The sequence below is a fragment of the Pristiophorus japonicus genome, chromosome 13 (assembly GCF_044704955.1).
Source record: "Pristiophorus japonicus isolate sPriJap1 chromosome 13, sPriJap1.hap1, whole genome shotgun sequence".
Classification (NCBI taxonomy): Eukaryota; Metazoa; Chordata; class Chondrichthyes; family Pristiophoridae; genus Pristiophorus; species Pristiophorus japonicus.
Window position 1 is genome coordinate 166,894,200 of NC_091989.1, and position 19,272 is coordinate 166,913,471.

At 45.6% G+C, this 19,272-nt stretch overlaps 1 protein-coding gene across 2 annotated transcripts in view; it reads left to right on the forward strand.

Annotated features, from left to right (window-relative positions):
- Positions 1 to 1,723: 1,723 nt before the first annotated feature.
- Positions 1,724 to 19,272, forward strand: part of LOC139278958 (solute carrier family 66 member 2) — a 75,738-nt gene continuing 58,189 nt past the window's right edge. The window contains exons 1-3 of one of the 2 annotated variants that reach the window (XM_070898243.1): positions 1,724 to 2,155; positions 2,497 to 2,917; positions 12,201 to 12,334. In XM_070898243.1, the coding sequence (XP_070754344.1) occupies positions 2,700 to 2,917; positions 12,201 to 12,334 (352 nt within the window). In that variant the 5' untranslated portion in view covers positions 1,724 to 2,155; positions 2,497 to 2,699. The other variant, XM_070898244.1, reaches the window with a different exon arrangement.

Here is a 19,272-nt window from a genome sequence, read left to right on the forward strand (position 1 = left end):
ACCTGTGACAGAGACTGTGGTTCTCGTATTGGACTGTACAGCCATCTAAGAACTCATGCTAATAGTGGAAGCAAGTCTTCCTCGATTCTGAGGGACTGCCTATGATGATGACTATTCCCTTCTCCCTCATATGCTTGTCTATACTATTCACCTCAACCTTTCCCTGTGATAATGAGTTCCATATTCTCACCACTCTGGATAAAGAAGTTTATTCTGAATTTCCTATTGGATTTCTTGGTGACTATTTTATATTGATGGCCTCTAGTGGCTCTTACCCATAAGTGGAAACATTCTCTCTGTATCCACCCTATCAAAACCTTTCATAATTTTAAAGACCTCTATTAGGTCATCCCTCAGCCTTCTCAGAGAGTTGTAGGGCTGGAGGAAGTTACAAAGATAATGAGGGGCAAGGCCATGGAAGGATTTGAAAACAAGCATTTTTCAATGTTAAAACTGGCTTAGACGGTGCTATCTTCTTTTAATGTTCATTTTAACCCAAACAATCATGCTTATTTATTACTTAATATTAGGCATGTTTTACAAAAAACGGGTTCAAACGTGTAGCTCTAAATAACCCAGCCAACGCTTCAATTACAAAGCAGGTCAGTCAGCATCTGCGAAGAGAGAAGTTGTGCATCTTTTACTGGCAACATGAGTACAGTACAGGAAATGAATACGTATAATTGCAGCGGCTCTTGTAGTCAGCTGTCAATTTACACATTTATAAATAGACGAGTGGAGAGGGTTTTCCAGCACATGCTGTTAGCACCATCCTGGCTGACCACTGTCCTTCTATAGGGACACGATAAAACCCATTTGTTTTTTCTAAGTGTTCATAGACTAAAATTTTATAGCCATCGATGTGACTGGAACCAGAATACATTGAAAGATAATTAGGAGAATGATCAGGGGATCCTGAAGGCCAGGGGAGTTATCCCCGGTGTCCTGTCCAATATTTATCCCTCAATCAACATCGCTAAAACCGATTATCTGGTTATTATCACACTGCTGTTTGTGGGAGCTTGCTGTGCGCAAAGTGTCTGCCGCGTTTCCTACATTACAACTGTGACTGCACTTCAAAAAGTACTTCATCATCTGTAAAGCTCTTGGGCACGTCCTGTGATCATGAAAGGCGCTATAGAAATGCAAGTCCCATTTTATCCTGTATGCGCATCTTTGGTTTAAGTGGTGAACAGTTAAAATTACTTTACACTTTTTCGCCAATAGATTTATATGTGATCTATCTATATTATATCCACATCTCTCTCTCTCTGTACACACACAGGGCTTGTTAACTGTAACAATATAACTTGCGTCCTATGAAGTAAGCTTTGACTTACTTTGCTCGTTGACCGACATTGGGTCCTGGTTAAGCAACACCTCGATTTCAAAATTCTCACCCATGTTTTCAAATCCCTCCATGGCCTCGCCCCTCCCTATCTCTGTAATCTCCCCCAGCCTCACAACCCCCCCCCCCCCCCGAGATGTCTGCGCTCCTCTAATCCTGCCCACTTAAACTTCTCTGATTATAATTGCTCAAACATTGGTGGCTGTGGCTTCTGTTACCTCGACCCTAAACTTTGGAATTCCCTGCCTAAACCTCTTCACCTCTCGTTCATCTTTTAAGACGCTCCTTAAAACCTATCTTTTGTACCAAGCTTTTGGTTATCTGCCCTAATTTCTCCTCATGTGGCTCTGTGTCATTTTTTTTGGCTTATAGTAACTCCTGTGAAGCGCCTTGGGACGTTTCACTACGTTAAAGGCGCTATATAAATACACGTTGTTATTGACTGCGGAGGAAATGTCACCACAATAGCACGCACTAAACTCTTGAGATCTCTAATACAAAGACTGTGATGCACGTAGATTCAGCACCGCGCTTGGCATGGTTTAACTCATTCAACACAGGTTAAGAAAATATATATGAATTTAGGTGACTGGAACGTGAAAGCGCCTAAAGAGAGCCTGCCGCCAATTTCCGGATATCTTGCGATCTGCAGAAAGGCTTCGGAGCAGAGGGTTTGACAGTGCACAGTGACCACGGAGAGCTGGTTGTGGGTTGTGAGCAGTATTGTATTTCGATCCGGCAGGAAGTGCAGTCTTTAGATGGTATGTGGCTGCAATAGTTTCCGGGATCTGTCGTAGCATTGCCAAGGTAAGCCTGAAATGACAGCCTTGGCATTTATTGAGCGTGTGCTGTGAACGGGTTTGGACCGCGACTGTGGTGGTTTGCCTGGCCAATGCAGTGAGAGGTAACGTGGGGCGTTCTACCAGCTGCCCCCATCCAGGGGCGACCGCACGTAACGCAGCAGCTTGTAAATCTCCTCCAACACTGGACTAAATTCGCAGCACGGTCTGCGAGAGCCACACAATGCTTGGGGGCTGGGGATGGTTGTTCGTTTAAAACTAAAACCATTGATTGTAACATTAAACACTGGGAACTGACAGCACATATTAACTTTGCAGTTTTTTTTATTTCCTGTTTTTAATCTACAGAACAGGAGGAAGTACCAACACTGCATCGAAGCACAGAAACTTCCTGATCCAGCGGGTGAAGAGGAGCCTCATAAAGCACCAGTCAGAGTAACATGACTGTGCCCTACCCATCCATGAAGCACTATCATTGTGCTTTGGTCAAAATATAACTAAGACTTGGCAGTGACTCTTCCCCCTCTTGCTGTATTTTTTTGATTGTCCCAATGGCTGATGCAGATTCCCAGAGTTTACTCTCGGAGCTGGGCACAGACTCCGTCTGGTCTTCGCTGTCCTGGCTCGCTTCCTTCCTGATGGTCTTCGGGGGTGCAGCTCCCTACATCCCGCAATATCGCCACATCCAAAGGAGTGGCAGCGCGGAGGGCTTCTCCACCCACATGTGCCTGGTGATGCTGGTGGCGAACATCCTGCGCCTCTTCTTTTGGTGAGTGTTCGGCTGATGCACCCGAAGAAACTTCCTGATAAAGTGGGTTTAAAAGGACTCTCACAAAGCACCCGTCAGCGTAGCATGATAACAGCCCCCCCGCCCATCCATGAAGTACTATAATTGTGGCTTGGCAGGGCTACGGGGAAAGGGCAGGGGCGTCGCTGGCAAGGCCAGCATTTATTGCTCATCTCTAATTGCCCTTGAGAAGGTGGCGGTGAGCCGCCTTTTTGAACTGTTGCAGTCCGTGTGGTGAAGATACTCCCACAATGCTGTTAGGTAGAGAGTTCCAGTATTTTGATCCAGCGACGATGAATGAACGGCATTATATATCCAAGTCAGGATGCTGTGTAACTTGGAGGGGAACCTGCAGGTTCCCATGTGCCTGCTGCCCTTGTCCTTCTAGGTGGTAGAGGTTGCGGGTTTGGAACGTGTTGCCAAAGAAGCCTTGACGAGTTACACACTGCAGCCACGGTATGGCAGTGGTGGAGAGAATGAATGTTTAAGGTGGTGGCTGGGGTGCTTTGTCCTGGATGGTGTCGAGCTTCTTGAGTGTTGTTGGAACTGTACTCATACGAAAGGAATACCAAAGGGCAGAAAACGATAGTGGGAGTTGTGTATAGACCAGCAAACAGTAGTAGTGAGATTGGGGACAGTGTCAAACAAGAAATTAAGGATGCGTGCAATAAAGGTACAACAGTTATCATGGGCGACTTTAATCTACATATAGATTGGGCTAACCAAACTGGTAGCAATACGGTGGAGGAGGATTTCCTGGAGTGTATGAGGGATGATTTTCTAGACCAATATGTCGAGGAATCAACTAAAGGGCTGGCCGTCCTAGACTGGCTGATGTGTAATGAGAAAGAACTAATTAGCAATCTTGTTGTGCGAGGCCCTTTGGGGAAGAGTGACCATAATATGGTAGAATTATTTATTAAGATGGAGAGTGACACAGTTAATTCAGAGACTAGGGTCCTGAAATTAAGGAAAGGTAACTTCGATGGTATGAGACGTGAATTGGCTAGAATAGACTGGCGAATGATACTTAAAGGGTTGGAGGCGGATAGGCAATGGCAGACATTTAAATATCACATGGATGAACTTCAACAATTGTACATCTCTGTCTGGAGTAAAAATAAAAAGGGGAAGGTGGCTCAACCGTGGCTAACAAGGGAAATTAGGGATAGTGTTAAATTCAAGGAAGAGTCATATAAATTGGCCAGAAAAAGCAGCAAACCTGAGGACTGGGAGAAATTTAGAATCCAGCAGAGGAGGACAAAGTGTTTAATTAGGAGGGGGAAAATAGAGTATGAGCGGAAGCTTGCTAGGAACATAAAAACTGACTGCAAAAGCTTCTATAGATATGTGAAGAGAAAGAGATTAGTGCAGACAAACGTAGGTCCCTTGCAATCAGAATCCGGTGAATTTATAAAGGGGAACAGAGAAATGGCAACCAATTGAACAAAAACTTTGGTTCTGTCTTAACGAAGGAAGACACGAATAACCTTCCGGAAATACTAGGGGATGGAGGATCTAGCGAGAAGGAGGAATTGAAGGAAATCCTTATTGTCAGGAAATTGTGTCAGGGAATTTGATGGGATTGAAGGCCGATAAGTCCCCAGGGCCTGATAGTCTGCATCCCAGAGTACTTAAGGAAATGGCCCCAGAAATAGTGGATGCATTGGTGATCATTTTCCAACAGTAGCGATTCTGGATCAGTTCCTATGGACTGGAGGGTAGTTAATGGAACACCACTTTTTAAAAAAGGAGGGAGAGAGAAAACGAGGAATTATAGACCGGTTAGCCTGACACAAGAGATTGTTGGCAAAATTAAAGCACATGGTATTGGGGGTAATGTAATGACGTGGATAGAGAACTGGTTGGCAGACAGGAAGCAGAGAGTCGGGATAAACGGGTCCTTTTCAGAATGGCAGGCAGTGACTATTGGGGTGCCGCAGGGCTCAGTGCTGGGACCCCAGCTATTTACAATATACATCAATGATTTAGATGAAGGAATGAAGGAATTGTGTGAAATATCTCCAAATTTGCAGATGACACAAAGCTGGGTGGTGATGTGAGCTGTGAGGAGGATGTTAAGAGGCTGCAGGGTGACTTGAACAGGTTAGTTGAGTGGGCAAATGCATGACAGATGCAGTATAATGTGGATAAATGTAAGGTTATCCACTTTGGTGGCAAAAATATGAAGGCAGAATTTTATCTGAATGGCGGCAGATTAGGAAAAGGGGAGGTGCAATGAGATCTAGGAGTCATGGTACATCAGTCACTGAAAGTTGGCATGCAGGTATAGCAGGCGGTGAAGAAGGCAAATAGCATGTTAGCCTTCATAGCTAGGGGATTTGAGTATAGGAGCAGGGAGGTCTTACTGCAATTGTACAGGGCCTTGGTGAGGCCTCACCTGGAATATTGTGTTCAGTTTTGGTTTCCTAATCTGAGGAAGGATGTTCTTGCTATTGAGGGAGTGCAGCGAAGGTCCTCCAGACTGATTTCCGAGATGGCAGGACTGACATATGAGGAGACAATGGATCGACTGGGCTTGTATTCACTGGGGTTGAGAAGAATGAGAGAGGATCTCATAGAAACATATAAAATTCTGACGGGATTGGATAGGCTCGATGCAGGAAGAGTGTTCCCGATGTCGGGGAAGTCCAGAACCAGGTGACACAGTCTAAGGATAAGCGGTAAGCCATTGTGGACCAAGAAACTTCATCACTCAGAGAGTTGTTAACCTGTGGAATTCCCTGCCGCAGAGAGTTGTTGATGCCAGCTCGTTGGATATATTCAAGAGGGAGTTAGATATGGCCCTTACGGCTGAAGGGATCAACGAGTATGGAGTCCATCGCTGTACTCGCTCAATGGCATCATGGAGATGTGGCTCCAGGGTCACCAAGGCTGGGAACTCAACATCCAGGTGTATTCAACATTCAGGAAGGATAGACAGAAAGGAAAAGGAGGTGGGGTAGCATTGCTGGTTAAAGAGGAAACTAACGGAATAGTAAGGAAGGACATTAGCTTGGATGATGTGGAATCTGTATGGGTGGAGCTGCGGAATATCAAAGGGCAGAAAATGCTAGTGGGAGTTGTGTACAGACCACCAAACAGTAGTAGTGAGGTTGGGGACAGCATCAAACAAGAAATTAGGGATGCATGCAATAAAGGGGATTTCATGGAAACATATAAAACTCTGATGGGACTGGACAGGTTAGATGCAGGAAGAATGTTCCTGATGTTGGGGAAGTCCAGAACCAGGGGTCACAGTCTAAGGATAAGGGGTAAGCCTTTTAGGACCGAGATGAGGAGAAACTTCTTCACTCAGAGAATTGTGAACCTGTGGAATTCTCTACTGTAGAGAGTTGTTGATGCCAGTTCGTTAGATATATTCAAGAGGGAGTTAGATATGGCCCTTACAGCTAAAGTGATCAAGGGGTATGAAGAGAAAGCAGGAAAGGGGTACTGAGGTGAATGATCAGCCATGATCGTATTGAATGGTGATGCAGGCTCGAAGGGCCCATTAGCCTACTCCTGCACCTATTTTCTATGTTTCTATGTTTCTATGTTTCATCCAGGCAAGTGGAGAGTATTCCATCACACACCTGACTTGTGCCTTGTAGATGGTGGAAAAGCTTTGGGGAGTCAGGAGCTGAGACACTCGCCGCAGAATACACAGCCTCTGACTTGCTCTTGTAGCCACGGTATTTATGTAGCTGAAGTGCTCTTTCAGAGCCGGCATAGGCTCGACGGGCCGAATGGCCTCTTTTTGTGCTGTAACTATTCTATGGGCCCAAGTTTCCACACGATAAAAAACGGGCGCCCCTCTGAGCTGGGCGCCCGTTTTTCGCACATAAAACGGCGCCTAAAAAAAACCTCGCGATTCTGGAGCGCCCTGCAGCTCCTTGTCTGCCTGGCGCGGTGCCCAGGGGGGCGGAGCCTACACTCGCGCTGATTTTGTAAGTGGGAGGGGGCGGGTACTATTTAAATTAGTTTTTTTCCTGCCGGCAACACTGCGCGCGCGCTGGAGCATTCGCGCACGCGCAGTGTGAAAAAAACATTGGCACTCGGCCATTTTTGTCGTTCTTTGTAGCTGTTTAATTTTTGAACATTTTTTTAATAAAAGCACATTGCCATCAGCACATCAGCACTTGCAGCCTTCTCACTGTCTCCTTCCCCCCCCTTCCCCGCGGGAAGAACGGGCACCTCCTCCCCCCCCCCCCGCGGGAAGAACGGGCGCCTCCTCCCCCCCCCGCGGGAAAGAACGGGCGCCTCCTCCCCCCCCGCGGGAAGAACGGGCACCTCCCCCCCCCCCGCGGGAAGAACGGGCACCTCCCCCCCCCCCGCGGGAAGAACGGGCACCTCCCCCCCCCCCCGCGGGAAGAACGGGCGCCTCCTCCCCCCCCCCGCGGGAAAGAACGGGCGCCTCCTCCCCCCCCGCGGGAAGAACGGGCACCTCCCCCCCCCCCGCGGGAAGAACGGGCGCCTCCTCCCCCCCCCGCGGGAAGAACGGGCACCTCCCCCCCCCCCCCGCGGGAAGAACGGGCACCTCCCCCCCCCCCGCGGGAAAGAACGGGCGCCTCCTCCCCCTCCCCTCCCCCCCCCCGCGGGAAGAACGGGCGCCTCAGGCTGACTGCAGCATTCTCCGTGCCTGAAGCACTTTCACACAGGTAGGAAGATGGTTTATTTAATCTTTTCTTTGCTTATAAATGTTTATTCAGGTTGGATTTATTTGTATAATATTTGTAGAAGTATAAATAAGGATTTATTGTAGAATTTAATGACTTCCCTTCCCCCGCCCCCTCCCCCCACCTCGTTCTGGACGCCTAATTTGTAACCTGCGCCTGATTTTTTAATGTGTAGAACAGGTTTTTTCAGTTCTACAAAAATCTTCACTTGCTCCATTCTAACTTAGTTTGGAGTACGTTTTCATTGTGGAAACTTTGAAATCAGGCGTCAGTGGCCGGACACGCCCCCTTTTGAAGAAAAAATTCTGTTCCAAAGTAGAACTGTTCTACCTGACTAGAACTGCAGAAAAAAAAATGTGGAGAATTGCGATTTCTAAGATAGTCCGTTCTCCACCAGTTGCTCCTAAAAATCAGGCGCAAATCATGTGGAAACATGGGCCCTATGATTCTAAGTCATTTCATAATGAATGCTCTTAAGATTTTTTGCACAGCACTATTTCAAAGCTTTACTTTCCAATAGCTAACTTGATTCCATTGTAGTTTTATCTTCTGCAGAGCTGTCTATGGGTGGATTGTTCAGAGTGAGTCTTAGAGAGAAAAAAGATTTGCACTTATATAGCGCCTACACGACCATGGAATGTCCCAAAGCGCTTTACAGTCAACAAAGTGCTTTTTGAAGTGTAGTCACTGTTGGTAATGTAGGAAACACAACAGCCAATTTGCGCACAGCAAGCTCACACAAACAACAATGTGATCATGACCAGATAATCTGTTTTATTGTTATATTGATTGAGGGATAAATATTGACCAGAGCACCAGGGGTAACTCCCCTGCTCTTCTTCGAAATAGTCCATTGGGATCATTTATGTCTTTCTGAAAGAGCAGAAAGGGCCTCGGTTTAATGTCTCATCGGAAAGACGGCATCACCGATAGTGCAGCACTCCCTCAGCACTGCACTGGAGTGTCAGCCTAGATTTCAGGATCATAAAAGATAAGTAAGCCAGACCACAAAATAAATACAGAACAAGAAGGCCATTCGGGCCACTTTAACTCAGCAGAAAAAAATAAACATGCATTGTATCTTAAATGATTCCAAGTTTTTGGCATCTATGCAGAAGGCCATTCCAAATGTCAGTCACTCTGGAAGAAGAGCATCCTGGCATTGGTACTAAATTTACCTCGCACCATTTGCATGACATACCTTGAAGGCATGTTCCAGATTTACCTATTCTGCATAAGTTAATGTCTTATATGCCTTCTTTCAAGGCGGAAGATACCAAGTTCCTCCAGATTTTCCTCATAGTTCGTGCGTCTTTTCGTACTGCCTCCGGACTAATCGTGGACTAAACACATAAAGCTATACTTATTTTTTGAAAAGTTGGTTACATCAAAAAATGGTTGTACTTTTAGGCAGGATTTATACTGCATTATCTGGGAATTTAAACTAGTGTGAGATGACCTCCTGGAGAGATATCACACTTCATGGTTTCTGAGTTACTGCCACTTGTATGTCATACTAAAGTTGCACTATAAATCCAGAGTCAGGGCCCAACCTGGCTCCAGGGAGAAGCTGTGTGAAACTACCTGGGAGAGGCAGCTCTAATGTTTAAACTGGAATGTAACTCCAGTAAAAAGTCAAATCATATTTATTTAAAGTGCTCAGGGAGTCCCTTGGACTTCTTTGTGACACTTTTTAAACCTACGTCCAGTTAATTTAAATATTTAGATAGTGTAGATACTGCTGTCTACACCCTCTAAACATTTAGGGGGCGAAATTGGGCAGGAGTTAGTGGAGGTGCAAAACCAGCAGCAGCTCACTCCTGCCGGGGACACCCCGGGCTGCTGCGCTGGCGATGATGACGCCATCGCTATGCTCAGCGACCCGTTTTCACCCCATGGTGTGAAATTGAGCAGTGCCTCATGAGGCCGCCATGGGCGATGTCAGTGCCAGCCTCGCGGGTTCCGTACTGGGCCGCACTCCATTCGCGGGGAGTTGCAAGGCGCCATTTATTTCTCCCGGCTGATTTATCGGTCCGGTCTTTTGTGCCTATCGCCCCAGTCCCGCCCCCCCGACCCCCGAAAGGAAGTGGAGCGCCCGACATTGTGCTCCACTTCCTCTCAGGCATGGAAACCCCAATTTCGCGGATGGGGCGGGACTTCCGTGCCTGGTGCGGGAAGTCCGGTCTCGCCTTGGTTACCATCCCCCAAACGGGGCGATATCAAATTTCGACCCCTTAAACTTTTAACTGCTGATGAGGAGCTCTATGCATGCACAGAGCACTCCCTTGGGCAGGAGAACAGCCAGGCAATATAAACAGGATACTTCTGTCGGGTCCTAGTACAGCAGCCACCAATCTCAAAAATATTGTGTGAGATTTGATAAATATGCCTTAAGTTGATCCTTAACTACACACAAATGGAACCTAATTCTATCAAACTATTATTAAACTATTGCATTATTTCTGAAAAAATACAGAGAATACTTGGGGGAAGAGTCAACCGTTAAACAACTTGTCCACTTTTCATACATATGTATATAAAACTAGTGATCAGTTTTCAAAGTTTGCATGATATATTTTTTGAGGAAGCTTAAAGGAAATATTTATTTGTATTTTTGTGAAAAAGAAGACAATTATCAGTGTTCCTTAAGATGACCCTTCACTTCCTTAATCACCACTTTTTCTTTGTAATAACAAAGTTTGTGCATTGTAAATTTTAGATGTCATTTATGGGATTGTGTTATTATTTAGGACACGCTTATTTGTATTGCAAAAATGGCCAACAGGCTCCACCCCTTATTTCTGATTGGTCCCCTTGGAGGATAAGCCACACCCTGAAGTTCCACAGGAATGTGGCACTGGATCCGCCCACCCCAAGCTCTCACTGACTTTGCAAATTGTAACTTGATCCACTTTGACTTCCTGAAGTGACAGAGGACAGAGCTCCCCAGAAGGCAGCAAGGGCCAGCCAAAGTCCCATGCCCCAGTCCAAGTGAATGCCTCCCCCAGCCAAAGTGCCTTACCCAAGCGCAAGTGCATCCTCCCCTGCCCCCCAATAGATGGGTCATTGTGTATGGATTGTCAACAGGTTTATTGGGTATGAAGTGAATAGTGACAACGTCGTGACTTCTGGATATTATCCACTCGAACGATGTCCCTTGTAGGGGTTTGGAAGAACGTGATCCATCTTTCCTGAGTTCCCTCTCTCCCATCTGATCCCCCCCTCCCCGTGTCTCTCTCTCCCCACCCTCAGCCTCTCTCTCTCCCCCTCCCCAGCATCTCTCTCTCCCCACCCCCCAAGTGTCTCTCTCCCTCCCCCAGCCTCTCTCTTCGCCCCCCCCCCCCCGCCCTCCAGCCTCTCTCTCTCCCCCCCCAGTCTTTCTCACTCTCCTCCCAGCCTCTTCCAACCCCCCCCCTCAGCCTCTCTCACTGGAGGCCCCAAGACCCTCCAACACCGCCCCCCCCCCCCTCCAGCCGCCCGCCGCCGCTGCTGCTCTCCCCCCACCGCCGGCGCCATTCGGGACTCGTGGCTCACGGGAGGCTCAGGGCCCAATCGGAGGCTTGGGGCTTGCAGCTCAGCAGGCAGCCCGGTCGACCGGATAATCAGACTCGTGGAGGAGCAGCAGTCCGCCACCATCGGCCCCCTCCGTCCGCCATCGGCCCCCTCCGTCCACCATCGGCCCCTTCCCTCCGCCTAGGGCCCCCTCCCGCTGCCATCGGGCGCAGGCCAGCCGGGGCGGGTGGATGGGGGGTTGGGGGGGGAGAGTCGGAGCCTCAGGTCCTGCTTCTGGCACCACGTGGATGGAATGATTCGACTGGGGGGGGGGCGGAGCTTGACAGGAGGCAGGGCTTGTCGCCTGTCGGTCAAAAAATTGCAGTATCGGCAGGGCAGGGTGGGGGGGGGGTGGGTGGACAGATGCCTACCTGTCAAAAAAAGGTGCAGTACAAATAATTAGTCTCTATTATTTAACCTGCCAGAGAAAGAGGAAAATGAGTTTTACAACTCTCGTTCCTGTGCTTTTATTTTTTTTTGGACATAGTTATTTCATAGGAGTAATTAGCATATCAGCCTGCTGTGTTGTCAATGCTTTTAAAAAAAAACATTTTACTTTCCGACAATCTTTTCCAATCTCCTCTCCTGAAAGTTTTGACTCCGTGCTGGAGTTTTGTTCACATGGTGCTGAATAACCTCCAATATTTGTCCAAGTGACTATTATCAATGCATATGCTTTAACAGGAACTGACAGTAAGCCATTCAATCGCAAGGAGTACCCTGGCTGAGCCTGATTGCCCTTGGCTGATGTCCAGATGGCACTTTCATAGGGATTATTGAACAGCAATCCCTTCTTACACCAAGGAGTCTTGAGGCCAGTTGTTGCACCATAGCACTGGCCTGGTTTGAGGTCATTCAGCAAAACATAGGGATTTAGCCTGGGACCTCTGCCCTTTTATGTCTTGGCCTCACTGGATAAACTCAATTGGCCATTAGGAAGTATATATGTTTTTGTCATTTTTACATTTATACTTTCCAAAAAATACTTTGTGATGCAAGCAAATTTCTAACGATAGCGCTCATTATTTATGCAGGTTTGGAAGACATTTTGAAGTGACCCTCCTGTTGCAGAGCATTGTCTTGATAATCACTATGCTGGCCTTGCTGCACTTGTGCTGTACTGTACAGAGATCTTCCACAATGAGCACCAGTCGACACTTTTTCACAGGTTTGCACTTTCATGTGTTGATAATGATATATTTCATATATATGGTAATAAATAGATGTCATTTTAGATTCCATAGAAGAGAAATTGAAATTATTTCGATGGAGTTAATGAAATGTGTAAAATGTTCATTTTTCATTAATCTGCTTTTGTTGTGAAGTTTGTTCAAGAATGGAGTTGAAACCTCTCTTTTCAGAATTGCGCAGCATAGTTTGGAGACAAAAGATTTGTACCAAAGATAGAATTTAAGCTTGAATCTCATAACAATGGGATATCAAAATCCCAGATCTTTGGCATTATGCCTAGAAGATTAGTGCTTCTGCCACTTGATACAGACATGGGAGACAGAACATGCACACAATTTATTGAACTTGATTTTAGCTGTTGAAGAGTGCAGCAAAGCCTGTTGTAGGTAGAAGATTATTTGCGTACTATAGTAAAATGGATTGAAGCCAATAGGAACACCCTGCTGCAATAGAAAGATAAGGACGCTTTTAATGGCTTAAGTAGTGTTTACAGCACATTGATACCTGCACAGTGGCATAAAAATGATCATTTATAAATGGGAACTGTCTTTCAGTATTTTTAAAATGCAAGGGCACCAATAAGAAATGATAATGTTAGTTTTTGTGATGATTTTACAGTAGGCTATCATAATAACTTGGATAAGTGAGACAACAGTGTCTCTGTCAGTGATAGTTGAAATGTGAAACAACAACTTGCAGTTATGTAGCGCTGTGAACACAGTAAAACGTCCCAAGCTGTTTCACAGGAGTGTTATCAAACAAAATTTCACACCAAGCCTCACAAAGATATGAGGACAGGTGAACAAAAGCTTGGACAAAGAGGTAGGTTTTAAGGAACGTCTTACTGATGAATATGAAACGCTTTTTCTATTCCACCCTCTCATTTCTATTCTGGCTAAATAAAAGAAAGTAAAACTTATCAGGACTTGGGGAGTTTAATGAAGTAAGGAACCACCTACTCATTAAAGAATCACCATTTATCCGAAAGATGTTCACACTATGAACATTTTGCAGGTCTACATGTAACCCCCATACCTCATATAAAGTTAGACTTGCTTGCCTTCAGTCACACTAACATGATGATTCAGTGAGTAAAATACGATTATTCTTTATTTGTTTAAAACATATGTTCTATGTATGAATGTTTATTGGTTTTATTTTCTGAAACTCTCGAATGTATTTTATACTTTTGCAATGTAAAATGAAACAACATTACACTTGATTCAGTCAAGCTATATAGGTTCTAAGTAAACCAAGATTTAATTGGAATGAAGCAGCTAACTAAAAATATTTGATAATGTTATTTGAAAATTAAGAACCAATGAAGGAAAATCTAATTTTCAGTGCAACTGAAAGAAAAATTCTAAGTGGATTTTGTTTATGAATTGTGGACAATATAGTCATTATGAACACAGCTTTAGCTTCAATCCCTCCATAGAATGTCTTGTCACTGGATGGACTACAATACAGTACTGGTGTTATCAAAGGCAGAATTAAGTCAATGATCTTAATTAATCTCAAAGTAATTAAAAAATACATAGCTTCAGTCTAATTAATTCAGTTATGAATAAGCCATTTTATTTTAATTATCAGTGAGCTTCAAAAATAAAATGTGAATGTCTTCTATCATTTTATTTTAATAATCAATGCGCTTCATCAGTAGAATGCAAATGTCATAATAAAAGTTAAGAAACATAATGCATTGATTTATCTGACCCTATGTGTGACAATGTCTCCTATATCAATAACAAACATTTGTTTCTTACTATATTGCCAACTATTTCTGCTTTCTAAAACTAGCAGGTACTTTTACTAACTTCAGTCAATTGACCAATGAATTATGGTGTACAGTTTTGAACTCTAGAAACAAATAGATGGCCAATTGTAACTTTACATAAAGCAAATGTTGTTATAAGGTGTATGTGCAAATGAATGTATAGCCTCTGCGCTGTAACAAATAGTGTGTTTCCATGGGTAAGTGGCTGCCTATATTCAGTTACCGTCACTTCAAGGTCCATATCAGAAACTTAAGCCGCGATTACGCCTACCGAGGCGGGTTCGGTGCAGCTGGGGTCAATAGAGAGGTCCCAGACCACCGCCGGCTCCATCATGCTCTGTTGATGTGATTTTACGATGATTGGGTTTGTTAAGCCTGCCTAGCGAGGTTCCCGGCCAATTAGAAGGAAGCCGGTCTGATGACGTCATATCAGCTGGTTTCCTTAAAAGGATCATGTTCATATTGATTTTGACAGTTGTGCTGTCAGTGTTCTACAGCATTGAGGTGCTGCAAGCATTGACAAGTACTGCACAGAAGTGCACGGCTGCACCCAGGCTCTCCCATGACTCCCTCCAGATACATATGGTGTGAGTCACAGCATGCAGGGAGGTTCCCTTCCTTTCCAATGGGCGAAAGAGACCTCCCAGGAGACCAATGCAGCCTGGTTACATATTGCACAGAAGGTCACAAGCAGGGATGTGTCAGGAGGACCTGGCTGCATTGGAGCAAACCTCTCAATCATCACAGTAGATAACTTCTGCCCTGTAAGCAAATGTTGGCCTGGTTCACGACCAGCGAGGCTGGCGCTGACCCCGCTGACGGCAGCCTCGCGGGGCACTGGCCAATTTCCGCCGCAGTGTGGAAAGGGGTCTCCGTTTTGCGCCAAGGGGTCGCCGCGTACGGCGATGGCGTCATCGCCGTCTGTGCAGCGGCCCGGGTTGCGGCGCTACTGTGCCAGCTCCTCCACTAACTCCCGCATAATTTCCCGGGAGCCGGTAGTGCTCCACCCCCGGCAAAAACAATTTTGCGCCCCATCAGCGCCCTCCAGAGGCACTAACTGGAGGTGCAACACAGGGCAACTTCGGACCCACGTGATTTTCATTGTTGAAAGGACTTTGAGAGATAATCTTATAGATAGAGGAATGGGAAAGGTGATTGCAGAATATTTCTTTAAATTAAACTCTGATCTCAGGATATATCAAAGCACTTCATAGCCATAGAGGGTTCAAACTAGTAAAAGATAAATTAGGTAGCGAAATCTTCACACACAGATTTCTTCACACAAAGAGTGATCAATGTGTGGAATAAACCTCCAGATAGATTAGTGGTGGAAACCCTAGAATCATTTAACAATTGGAAACTGAATGTGAAGGACCGTACAATCTTTTTGGATGAATGAATTAAGATGGGCTGAATGGGATTCCTCATTGTAATTATCTTGTGAGCTTGTACCTTTCCTTCAGAGTAGTCACACCACAGTTTAGTTTGAGTCAGATAGGCCTGGCTAATAGTTTGCTAATCTCCATTGGATCATGATGTTACTATTAAAATCTTGTGTTGTGACTTTGATGGATTCCGTCTTCACAATATTTAGCTGGAGGAAGTTACAACTATTTCAAGACTGGAGTTCACAGAAACATTCTGACAGCACAGTGGCAATAGAGTGGTTGGGAGAGGTGGTATCATTGGTATACAGCTTTAAGGCTTCGGATGATCTCACCGAGGGGCAGCATGTAGATATTGACGAGGAGAGGCCGAAGGATGGATCCTGGGGGACTCTAGAGGTAAGCATTGATGTGCTAATACTGGCAAAGTAGCTTTTTGCTATAATGAGCTGTGTATCTCCCATCGTGTCGCTCACAACGAGTCCAGGATTTTACCGCACAGTTCAACAGAGTGAGCACAATTAATAAAAATTCTGAAAAACCTGCCAGCAGAATTGGTTGGCACTGCCTGAAAAACCTGCCAGCAGAAATAGATGATCTGCTCATGGGAAATGAATTGGATGGCACTGCCTGAAATTGCTGCTGGCAGAAACAGATGATGTGCCCATCAAGAATAAAGTAAAACAGAGTGACAATGGCTTTTGTAGCGTGAATACACATGTTGCTGCCTCTGGTTGGGATCCGCTGCATCCCAATGTACAGGAGAGTGTTGTCTATGTTTTGCTGCATTGCCTGTAACACTGCAGTTGATTGGGCTGAAGTTTAGCAGGGAGAGGACTTCAATAGCACATGTGATTAGTCAACCCTACAGAGACTGCAGACATCAACAATTATTTTGTAGATAGATATATAAAAATTCTCCTGTAGATGTGGTGCTCTCACCAGCGCTATTTAAAGGGATCATGCAGAACCTATAGGCTAGTTATTCAGGCTGCTGGGTGGTTTTTGATGTCTTTTAAACTCTAGAAAGTTCACTTTGTTTGCAAAGAATAAGATTTAGCTGGTGTTGTGGTTGGCTGGTCATAGATAATTTGCTGTCTCCAACACTGGAGGTCGACAGGCAGCAGCAAGGAAGATGTCCGAGAGCAGGAGCAGCTACCATAAGAGGGAGGAGGAGGGCACTGCGTAGGAGGCCATACCCATGGCGAGTACTCGGGGAGCACTTCTCCTACATTAACTTTACTACGGAGCGATGTCACAAAAGAGACTGGCACCGAGCGATGTCACAACTCGAGCCTCATACATGGACACGGACAACATTGCCTGTGGCTGACAGGGTCACTGTGGCCTTTAACCTTTATACCACGGGCTCCTTCCAGACTGTAGCGACATACCGCAGTTCGCAGTTCACCGCTGTGTCATGGAGGTCACTGAGGCTGTCTGCACCCAAAGGAACACCTACAGCTCCAGGATGAGAGAGCACTAGGCTTCGCCTGGATGGCAGGTGTCCTGGTAGAAGTCATGACTCTTCAGTCCTGCGCCAGTCCTGTGTGCCACCATTATTCCATGCCGGCAAGTTGCAGGCTGGCTATTTGGTGACCAGGGATATCCCTTCTGGACATAGCCCATGACTTCCGTCAGGCAACCAGGCACAGCTTCAGAGCTCGTCTACAACGAGAGCCTTGCCGTCACCCGAACATCATCGAGCAAACAGTCGACATCCTCCAGCAATGCTTTCACTGCCTGGGCCATTCAGGAGGGGCGTTGCAGTACACCTCTGAGCAGATATCCAGATTTGTGGTCATCTGCTGCATGCTCCGCACTTTGCCATCATGAGGGATGATCCCTTACCACCACCTGGGCAATGAGAACTTTAGCAAAAACAGGAGAAGGAGAATGAAGAAAAGGAGAGGCCACAACTACCAGTGCGCTAGCTGTCAGAGGCCTGCTCATCGAAGAGCACTTTACCTAAACCATCCCTCCCTTCCCCAATACACCAGCAGTCCCACAACTTTATTACCACCATCTGACTGCCTTCCTTTAGTGCAGCGTCTCTGGGTCTTGCCCTTACTTCACTACAAGTGAAACGGCAAAAACAAATTCATCAAACAGCTCAATTACATCTCTTATTTTTAGATTCCCTTGAACCGCTGGTATTTTAGCCCTTCCTTTACTGTGTAAACGGATACAAAGTATTCATTTAATAAGTCTGCCAGTTCCTTATTGTCCATTATAGTCTCGCCTGCATCTGTTTTTAATGTACCTACATGCCCCCCTTTCCACTCTCTTTCTCTTAAGTGATGGGGGAGTCTTGCATTAACAGACGTGAGGTATTTAGCATATGTTTGGCATGGTTGAATAGCTGGTGTGCAGTGTGTCAGAAGTGAGGTATGGTTAAGTGAGGTGTGGAGTAATGCTAAGTGTGTGAGTGTGAAGAGAAGGAAGTGTAGCGAAATGTGGTGCAGTGATTGTAGGAGAGTGAAGGAAGGTGGGGAGGGGAGTGGTGTGAGAAATGAGGGTGGAGGTATGAGCAGGGAGTAAGAGAACAGTGCTCTCACCTTGACAATTCTAGTGAGGTCATTGAACTTTTTACGGCACCGAAGCCTTGGCGCTAAACTGTTGGCATTGACTTGCTGTGCCACCTCTTTCCACTGTTGTTGGAGTTGATGCCTGGAGAGCTTCGTGCCCTCTGGAGGAAAGAGGATGTCCCTCCTCCTGTCCACTGACTGGACCAGTGCCTCCAAGGCAGCATCGATAAACCTGGAGGAATGATCTGTAGATCTTGCAGCTATTTTTCTCTAAAGAGGCTTACCCTGTTATCTGTACCCAGAGTGCACTTCACTTTAAGGGTTGCTAACTGCCTTTAAGTGGCAACAGAGAAGACTGATATCCGCCCCACCCCAAACAGGCATGCAGCCGATGAGTAGCGTTGACTGCAAGCCTGATTGATTATAATCAGCAGGCAGCATGAATATTACATGCTGCCTGAATCCGCACAGGCGCGCGCAGTGTGCTCCCTGCCCATCACGTGCCCGTTTTCAGGGACAATAGACTCTCTAGGCTCAAATCTCCTTGGAATTCTTTAACAGTTTAGTGAAGAAAATAAATAAACAGAGCTGTGGCTTAGCCAATAATTAAGCTAGAGCAGGTGTCAACATGGATTCTAAACTAACTCACTTATTTTTATTATCGAAAAATTCTCAAAGACTATGTTAAGATGCATGTTTACTTAACATCTTTTGGAAAGAGTTCCCCAACTTGTTTTGTTCAGACTCTTGCTTATTTTTCTAGTTTTATGTGCTTGTGTCAAATGGATTTTTAAAAAATGGCATACTTTTAAGGAAGACAAATGAGTAATTAAAGGAAGGTTATGTAGCATATTTGTGATGTTTGAAAACTAAATGGTGTGAAATTAATCATCGTTAATATTTTGATCAATGAACAGTCCAGACGTGGCCGCTGTAGGATGGACATTGACTTTGGATTTTGGGACCATTCTTTGCCATTTGGTGTCATTTTTTTTTACATAGATTGAACTATTTATGTTGCCTGAAGGGCGTTCATGTGCTAACTATGTGTGAGTGGGCAGGCTCGCTAGCTAGGGATATGAGCATCACAGCCAGACTTGATCCTATCCAACCCACGATCCCCACATGCATATTTTCCAGTACAGGCAACCAGCTAATGAGTAACAGCAACAACAACTTGCATTTATATAGCACCTTTAACGTAGTAAAACTTCCCATGGCGCTT